Source organism: Triticum dicoccoides, chromosome 5B, assembly GCF_002162155.2.
Source record: "Triticum dicoccoides isolate Atlit2015 ecotype Zavitan chromosome 5B, WEW_v2.0, whole genome shotgun sequence".
NCBI lineage: Eukaryota > Viridiplantae > Streptophyta > Magnoliopsida > Poales > Poaceae > Triticum > Triticum dicoccoides.
In genome coordinates, this window is record NC_041389.1 from 39,640,364 (window position 1) to 39,650,479 (window position 10,116).

The 10,116-nt window shown below is 41.9% G+C and overlaps 1 protein-coding gene across 1 annotated transcript; it reads right to left on the reverse strand.

Annotated features, from left to right (window-relative positions):
• Positions 1-1,410: 1,410 nt before the first annotated feature.
• LOC119307230 (tRNA modification GTPase MnmE-like) lies at positions 1,411-5,563 on the reverse strand. The gene is made up of 9 exons (XM_037583319.1): positions 5,138-5,563; positions 4,925-5,063; positions 4,520-4,641; positions 3,788-3,991; positions 3,648-3,707; positions 2,779-2,917; positions 2,454-2,572; positions 2,072-2,296; positions 1,411-1,947 (listed from the first exon to the last, which is right to left on the reverse strand). Exons 1-9 carry the CDS (start codon positions 5,546-5,548, stop codon positions 1,753-1,755), a joined length of 1,614 nt encoding a protein of 537 aa, XP_037439216.1. The 5' UTR covers positions 5,549-5,563; the 3' UTR covers positions 1,411-1,752.
• Positions 5,564-10,116: the final 4,553 nt, after the last annotated feature.

The window sequence follows — 10,116 nt, forward strand, 5'->3', positions numbered from 1 at the left end:
AAAATGAACACCCCCTCCCCCGATGGAACTCGAACAAGCGCCTACCGGTCCTTCGCACTCCATGCTAACCACCCCACCACCTTCACCTCATGTTCTCAAATACATCTTCTCACCTCTTTTCTTCTTTTTTATTTTTTATTTTTTCTCTTTTCTTTTTTGTTTGATTTTTTCCTTTTTCTTTTTTTCTTTTGCTAAGTTGAATGATTTTTTTTGAAATTGATGGACTTTTTCAAATTTGAGGAATTTTTTTTCAAATTCGATGAACTTTTCCAAAAATTTGATGAACTATTTTCAAATTTGTGAAATATTTTTCAAAATTATTGTAACTTTTTTCAAATTTGATGAGCTTATTTTTAAAATCGATGAACTTTTCAAATTCAATGAACTTCTAAAAATTTTGGATGAACTTTTTCAAAATATGTGTACATTTTTTAAATCTCAATTTTCATTTCGTTTGTTTGCGAATTTTTTTTTGTTTTTTTTGTTCTCTTTTTTCAAAGTCAAGGGTACTGGTCAACCGCGACTGGTCAAACAGCGCTCGAGTGAGCGAGCGACCAGGCGGGGCGAGTCAAGTGGCCGCCACATGGGCCGGCTCACGAGCTCGCGGTTGTGAGCGCCAGCTTACCACCAATTAGGAGCTCCCTTTTCTCAAAATAAAAAACAATTAGGAGCTCCCTGTTGCTACAAAAAAAAGGAGCTCCCCAGAAAACAGACTATTCCTCAGGAAGGGGCGAAGAATAAGAGACGTCTTATCCACATGATAAGCGTGGAATAGTTGAGGAAACACCTATGTCACACTCAGATGGCCGGTTTGGTGTGGCCCATTAAGCATGTTACTATTTTTTTTTGAAAATATATTATGCTTAATACATTTAAACAAATGTAAGAAACATTTTACAACAACAGAAAAAATATATTCACATATAATAAAAATGGTCATATGTACTATAGAGAAAATTGTCCATACGAAATAAAATGTTATCACATATTTAAAATACGTTCATGTTAATAAAAATATTCATGTATTTGTAAGAACGGTGATCCACCTCAAGTAATACAATCTCCCTTCCACCCACAAAAAAAAAGGTTCATAGTCTTTGAAAAGATTGTTCATGGACATAAAAAATTATGTTCGAATACTATTGGGAAAATATCTCTAAAAGTATAGAAGGGAAAATATATAATCAAGAAAAAACAGAAAGGGAAATGAAACAAAAAGGGAAAAAAGAAAAGAAAAATAGACTGGTTGAAAAGACTGTCAAACTGGCACGACAGAACCTGGTAAATGGGCACGCACCTTCAATAAAATGAAATTCAAACTTTTTTTATTATCAACTGTACTAAGAGCAACCTTGCTTTTCAATTGCTAATATGCGAGAAATTAGTGGAGATGCGGCAATGCAGCCATTATTAGTATCAGAAACACAAGCTAGGCCATTCTTCCGGTTTTTGCATGATCATAGTAGGTACTTACATTCGATTTGTGCATGATTGAAAGGTATAATTTCCTATATGAAGTTAAACCGAACCTAAACACATCCCAGACCTAATGTACAAATTTGGAAGATTGTCCAGGTACAACACAGATCTGTAGAACAGTGACAACAGTAATCCCGACCTATAAATGTTTGACCCCGTCCAGAAAATGGTTCAATTTCTACTGGGCTTGTTCAGATCGTTCTATGTTACTACGCTGCTCAAAAGTCAAAATTGTCGGAATGGCTGAGGACCAGCATGATTCTGAAGGACGAATCATTTTCCAATGCAGAATTTGCTGAATATGCTGCTCAGGACTTCTTCAGATATGTCCTCTCCGCTGATTGTTGCCAGAGCCAATGCAGCTTCCCTCAAGTCTATAGTCCAAAAATCCAAGGGTAGCTGCTCATTGACCGACGACTCTAGTCTTGTGAAAGCTTCTTGGGTCCTCATGAGCTGTTCCAATTGTCTCTGGACAACACAATGGAATTGGATAGAAGTCAACAATCTTTCATGTAACAACTGAAGCAACAATTCTAAAGAGAACAACTATTGAATACGGAAATATTTACGGATGGCATACGGAAATATTTACCTGGTTTACAGTCCACCGTCGTCCCCCGGACGGTATGGACTCAAGACCTCTAACCTCTATTACAGCCCTCTCCAACTCAGAAATGCCTTTGCCAGTGACTGCACATGTGTGCACATGTTTTCTGAAAATTCCACTGAATTTCTCAAACTCTTCTCCTGAAACAAATGGTGTGCAATCTACCTTGTTGATAACCAGAACCATTGGCACTTCAGAACCTGAGCGTTTCTGATCATCAAAAAGGACAAAGAAAGAATAGTCACTCTCTAATTTATTTACAGATGATGAAGGGACAGAGAGGATTTCAAACAGAAGGTATGCAAACCAACCACCAGGCAATCAGACATCATCAACAAAATTTGTGAGAAAATGAAACTGATGGTACCTTATCAATCATGACACGTTTGATAAGTTTAGTGTCATCTTCAGTCCACCCATCAACTGCACTTATTGTCATAATAACCATATCAGCTCCCAGTGCAGCAGTCTCTGATCGTTCTACACCTGGTTAAGAGCAGAACAGAAGACAAGCATCAAGACTAACAACGCTATTACCATTATTCCATACCCGAAATCAAATATATGTTGGGAAATATGTTCCTGCCCCTGGTGGGCTATGCCACCCAACGTCAGTTCGTATTTTGAGATTCACATCTTTATCATCTTGCTTTAATAGTTCGCAATATGTTTATGAGAATAATAATACTCACCAATTTTTTCCACAATGTCATCAGTTTCTCTTATACCAGCCGTGTCTAGAAGGGTAACAGGGATTCCATGAATTGAGACATTTGCTTCAACTACGTCCCTTGTAGTTCCAGCTATTTCGGTAACAATAGCTCTTTCACTCTGCAAGCTAAGCATTTAAGTTCCAGTATCAACTATTATGGCTGCAACACGAAATAAATCAAACTATCCACTTGGACATGGGATTCACATAAAGTATACAGAATTATAGATTACAATTAGTATTCATATAAGAAGATTATCTGGCCATAACGTTCGACGTATAAACTTTGGGCATGACGCACAGCAGAGAAGCAGGATAAAGTTCAGGACACAGTATGTTGAGCAAAATCCCCTTAAATCACATGGCATCAGGCATCTACCGGAGTTTCGGTACGGCTCATTTAAAGTCACAGCAGAAAGGTATCATAAAAGTTCTAGGGGTCTAGGTTTGTGGAGAGAAAGATGGGCCAGTGCTCTTGAGGGGAGGATGAAAAGTGGATGGTATCCCTTACGTTTTCTTGCTTAATTAATCTCGATGGCTAACAACCAAACATATGTGAAAGGAGAATACACAACACACTTACCTAATATTAATTAATTCCATATCTTAATCCTAACTAATCTATTTTTAGGAGAGTTGCCGTCATGCTGCCTTGTGTATCGGTTAATAACCCCATACCTTAACTAGCCTTGAACCCGTAACAATAAGATTAGCTCATGTAACTTTGCATATAAAAAGAGAAAACAACATAGATTAACAAGCATGGTAACAACAAAATAGAATACTAGAAAAGATATGCTGGACAAATATCCAACAGAAATAATGACAGAGAAATATCCACGAGTATACCTTACTCCATGCATTCAGGAGGCTTGACTTTCCAACATTTGGGCGGCCAATTATTGCTATCTGTGCAAAATTGTAAGAGCATTTTTCATTCTTAAATATGTTTTTTTTAACAATTCAGTACAATGCATAGAATAAAGTACCTGTAGACCAGACAGCAACAGCTTATCATACTTTGCAGTATCCAGAGCATCCTGGACCTCTTGCCTCATGCTGTTAATTTTGCTGAGCAGCATCATAGGGTCCAATGGAGGCATCTCATCTTCAAAATCTAAACGAGCCTCAATTTCAGTGATCAATTCTATGCACCTTGATCTCAAAGATTTCACTAGAGTAGAAAAGCCTCCCTACAGTAGAGGACACATATAATTCAGATTGGAGAACCTACTTATTATTAAAAATACCACATCTATATTGTGCTTCCCAAAGAAACTGGAGCTGATGAAGTTAAACTTCACAATGCAAAAGGGTTTCAAGCAGTGTCTGAGTCAGGAATTTGTTATCGGTGTGCACAAGGAAAAAAAGCAAGTCTTGCACATAAATGCAAATTTCCCCTCCCCATTTTAGTGATCAGAACAACAATATTCAATTTCCTTTTCCCATTTCACTAATCACTGACATACTACTCTAACTGCAATCTCTATTTTTCGTCTTTTGGGGGGTCGCATCTAACAGGAGCAGCCCCTGGTCACTACCCTCCATAAAGTGTTGTTTCAGCTACTCCTAACCTGGAAACAATTTGTTCCTGGTATTTCGAGGCTTAAACACACACACAAAAAAAAACTCCAACACGTCCGCATGTATATCGTTTCTCAGGGCCTACCTAACAGGCTAACATGATTTAATTTTATCAACAGCATAGTTTTGTGACATGCCTGGATGCCAGCCAAGGCGGAATCTGCTGCAGCTACAGACTTGGCTGAAATAAGCCTCGAGACGTTCTCCGCTTGAGCCAAGTCCAATCTCCCATTTAGGAATGCGCGAAGAGTGAATTCACCTGAAAAGCGAACATGAACACTGAGCTAGGAGTTTGTTCAAGAATCAAGATAAGGCACCTACATCCCAAGATAGCTTCACCATTCATTCTTCAAACAAAAAGTGTCTGCCTATCTGACAAAACTGTTTCCCTATAACTATAAGTCTATAACTACAGCTGTAGCTAACGGAACTGTTTCTATTGAACACCAATCATAGCCGTAACTAACTGAACTACAATATTTCTTTACAAGCGTAAATAATCTAGACCAGTAGGAGGTGAGTGAGCAGAGCAAGCAACTAACCAGGGTCGGCGAGCCTGGCACCGGCCTCCAAGCAGGCCCTCAGCACACGACGCAAGCAAAGGTCGTTCCCATGGCACTGGAGCTCCACCACATCCTCTCGGGTGTAGGACCTCGGAGCCAGCATGGGCACCACCAGCACCTTCAGATTTGGCAAACAAAATGGGAAATCACAGCACTAACCAACCGAAAGCAGAGCAGTAAAGCCGCGGTTACCTCATCGATGACGCTCCCATCTCCGTCCAGCGCGACCCCGTACTCCACGAAGTGGCTTCGGGGCCTCCAGGGCGCCGGCTCCTTCCTGGCCGGCCGGAACACGCGGGCGACGACGGCGACGGCGTCGGCACCGGACAGGCGGACGATGCCGACGGCCGCGGGGCCCCCGCCGAGGGCGGTGACGATGGCGGCGATCGTCCCCGGAGATCCGCCGCCCCCGTAGCTCGGCGGCGCGCGGCGCGAGGGAGAAGGCGGAGGCGAGCGCTCGTCGCCGGGCAGGACGAGGGAGGCGAGGGCTTTGGCGCGCGTGGTCAGCGGTTTGGGGTTAGGGTTTAGCGGGCGGCGGCGGAGGAGAGGTCGGGGAGGCCGCCGTAGGAGAAAGGGGAGGAGGCGAGAGACGGCACGAGCCATTTGGATTGGGATTTTCTTTTTTCTTTCTTGAGAAGAACCATTTGGATTGGGATAGGCAGCGTGCCGCGAAGGTGTATCCTCATCAAAGTCACGCTGCTACAGTGTAATCATAGTGTAAATTAAAGAAGGAATGTTAAAAACGTTTAGCGGATTATTTACTATTGATATTTACTGTAGATATAAGTAATCTATAATTGATTTTATTTCACCATCAAATTGTTTGTATGTAATGATTATGAATGTAAACAATAAATCTGTAATTTACATATTAATTTAAATTATTTTTGGCTTAATCATATGGATTGCAAGAAGGAAAGTTAGAGGATTGTAGCTTCTCTAACTTTCCTTCTTAATGTTAGAGGATCTAGTTCAGCGTGCAGCTGGTTCACCCGTTGCGGGGTGACAGCTGATTAGAAATGCCACGTGCTATAACCGTTGAGGTAGAAGAAAAGAACAAAAAAAAAACCTTTCTTCCGGCTTCCCTGCCGTCGCACGGATCTCGGCGCAAGGTCAACCCATGAGACTCTCTGTAGTCAATTGTTGTAAGCTGGGCGAGCATTGTATTGTTGTAGTTGCGGACTCTTGTGAACAGGTTTTTTCACCTTTTATAGGCATCTTGTGTGTATTCTAGAGAGAGAAAACTCTACACCTCAACTAAGAGGGGGGTTGAGCTTTTATGTTTAAACTTCTATATACATACACACACATATATATATATATATATATATATATATATATATATATAGCTAATTTTTTTTATTTTGTCTGAAAATTCAGATTTTCTTTTACTTTCTCACATGGCATTTTTATTATTTATTGTAGCATGGCGGTTATTATTAATAATAACATGGCAGTTATTATTTTTAAGATGATGGCATTTTTGTTATCAAGAGGATGGTAATTTTATTATTCAGGCGATCATTTTTATTTTTAATGGCATGGCGGTTTTTATTACTAAGAGCATGCCTTTTTTTATAAGTAATAGGATGGCATTTTTATTTATTGAGAGGATGGCATTTTTCTTATTAAGAGGATGGGCATTTTATTCTTGAGAGGATGGCAATTTTATTTTTATTGGCATGGCAATTTTATTACTTAAAACATGACATGTGACAAGATATAAGATATTACTTATAAATCACATGGCAATCTTGTTTATTTGGGTTAGTTTGATAAATGCCACTCTAATTCTGGCGATTCTGACAAATGCCACTGCAATTTCCAAACTGTAAAAAATGCCATTTTTAGTGCCATTTTTAAAAGTCTACAGTGGTGTTTTTCAAAGTTTGCAAAATTTGCAGTGGCATTTCTCGGAATCACCAAAATTCGAGTGGCGATTTATCCAATTAACTTTTTTTATTTTAACGGCATGGAAGGTCCTGCATGGTGCTTTGCCATGATATGGTGTTCTTGTGGGCCGACACATTAGAACCCTTGTTTAATGTCCAATATGTGTCGCTAGACCGAAGGATATACAACATTCCGGCGCGCCGAGCCGCCCGTCGCGATCGCACGCGCCCACTGGAGCTCTTGTGCATGAGCCCCTGCACAGGCCGCCGGCGAGATCGAGACCATGCCTCCACCAACTCCCCGAAGGAGGCACCTTCCTCGAGCCACGCCCGTCGCAAACAGGAGCCGCATCACGCGCCCCGGCCACCACCACGACTCCTGGCCGCCGCTCCTGGCCAAGATCCCAAATCAACGTCCGAAGAAAACAACGGGCCCATTCCGCGTCTCCATCGCGCTATTCCCATGTGCCGCCTCACCGGAAGCCGCCCGCCGCCGCGCCGCCCACAAGACTGCACTCCCGCACGAAGGAGGCCCGTCAGGGTGTGCACAACTCGCCCGCCGCTTTGTCGGCCGGGCGCCGCCACCACCGTCGACGGCAGTGCGGCTAGGGGGGCACGGAGTTGCGGGCACTCGGGAGCTCAGGTTTCGCCTCCAGAGCCGCCTGCGTGAGCGGCCCGACAGGTTGATGATTTGTCTTGCTTCCGTTCTGGCAGATACTAGTCTAGAATGTACAGTAATCCTTTACAACCATTTATGGAGAAGATACTGAAACACATGCCCCACCGTATTGTGTTTCAGCTTTCCGCATCAAGTGTGAAATCCCTAGTTAAGATCTTTTGTTTCAGCTTTCCGCGTAAGGGACAAATGGACGTGCTTTCAGCTTTCCACGACGAGGAAGGTGGTGGCCCTGTGCAGTGTTGGCGTGCTTGCTGTAATTCGGGTGCGTGGACTGGTGGAGGTACTTGTCGGGATTGGCCGACTGCGTGGGAGTGGTGGTTGTGCTGCTCAGGGTCGTCCACGGGTCTGTGCGGGCTCTGCGACTGCACAGGGGAAATTCCTATTGGCTGTCCCTCCATCCCCATTGGCTATCAAGCAGATCATGCGGATCACCATCCCATCCGACGTCTCTCGGCGCTCGATTTTGCCCAAATCTTCTCTATACATGCAAAATTCTTCGCTACTACTGCCTCTTGATCTGTCGCTCCCGCCGCGCAAGTTCTACTCCTATGGCCATCGACTAAGCGCCACCACCACCCATCCTCCTTTCTCCACCATGTCGAGGGATGCTCTGCCGGGAGCAGCACCATGATCTTGCCTCGTCGAGTGGCCACGCCGTGTCTTCGACGCCCCGGCCATACCTGTGGGCGGCTGCTGCTGCCTAGCACTCGTCCACAATGCTATGCTTGTTAGTTTTGTTCTCCCTCTCTCATTTCTGGATCTAACATTCTTAAAGAATATCTTGGCATGATGCCAGTCAATCTGGTAAGTGTTTACCTTTTTTATGTAATTTATGATGCAGATGGTCCTGCTGGACATGTGGAGGTAGAGATGCGGGACATAAGTACCCTTCCACACAAGCACCCTGACAAGGGCGATGGGCAAGCGTCGTACATGATGGGTGTTTGATTCCGAAGATCCACACCAGTTCATCGAAGGAAAGGTACTGAAAATATTATACATGATTCCTTTCAGTAGTAAATTTGATAGTCTTGACTTGATTTTCCTAGCAATATGTATGATCGAGCTGCTAGGGCATGGATCCACACTCCTTGCTTGTCTCATAAGAAAGCGTACAAGATTCAACCAGATAATGATAAGGAAGCCTACCCATGAATCATGTCATGTTGCTTGTGATCACCAAATTTACGAGACGTCTTACAAAGCATGTCTACATATGTTGGGACCAACTGTTACGTCTCTTCCTAGTGTAAATTCACTTTGTTGGATGCTAAGAGTGATAACCGTATCTTTTTTTAATTACGAAATGATGTTGCTTTTTCAGAAATTAAATATTGCTAGTGTATAGAATAATACTCCTGCCATCGCAAACTACATAAATAAATGATGTACATTCCAGGGAAGAGTATATTTCTTATAAGAAATTGACATTTACAACTAGTTATACATCTCACATAATGTGAAAAAACACCTACTCAAACATTTTTTTTGCGGGTGTACTCAAACATATTTTTTCCGACTAGTTAAAATCAATCCATAGGCTTTGCAAACGTACACGAGCTCGTAGGTCTTCACTTCATTAGTTATAATTTCGCTACGGTCTTGTATCATACTGCAGGCTGCACAACAGTGCGGAAAACAAATAAATTTCTTTGGGACAAGGAAATTGATGTACACAAATGTTGCTCTCCATTGTTCATCCACTGCTAGAGGAGGTGAGTGACATTTTGGCCTCATGGTGTCGTCATGTCATGGAGTGCTACAATAATTCCTCAAAGTTTGCATCCTGAAAGCCTATCTATTTAGTTAGTTTGAAGAAAATCCCATCCTTTTCGGTGTCTCTGTGATGATTTTGCTTGCCTAATGAAAGAATGTATAATTTTCTTTCTGCTTCAAAATAAGAGTAGGTCAAACCAACTAGCAGGCATGATGGTTGTTTCACTCACTCACTCATGTATTTAGTGTTGTTATGGATGCATTTCTTAATCCATGAGACGTGTTATGCTGCCGAAATTTCTAGTCGAAATTGCCACGACTTGTCGATTTTTTGTCCTTGTTTGTAAGAAAATGAAATCTTGAGGGTGTTGGGTGCAATATGTTATGGTCTTGGGTGCAAGATTATGTTATTTATGGGGTTGCCAAAGTAAAGTGTTAAGGAACCATATTAGATTATGTTATGGTCTTTCTTACAATACAAGAGTTTCTTGCATGAGTGAAACAAAACTGAAGAAAAATATTAAGGAATAATGTTTGATAAAGTGATTAATTCTTCTTCTTGTTCTTTTTCTTCTCTCTCTCTCTCTCTCTCTCTCTCTCTCAAAGATGAGTGCCTAGCCATCCATGTAAACATTCCACATTTTTGCTCTTGATTTTGTGACCTAGGAGAGTGAAGTCATGCTTCTGCAAAAACATGTGCTTATTTTCGTGACTTCATTTTTGAGTAGTATCCCGCTCCTATGACTCCAATTATTTCAACATCCCAATCTAAAAGAACTATTTCAACATCCTAGGATGATAATATTATTCCTTTTTAGTAGTATCCATTGTATTCCTTTTTAGGTAGGCCTTCAGTAGCTTAGGTTAATTCATCATGTAAAGAG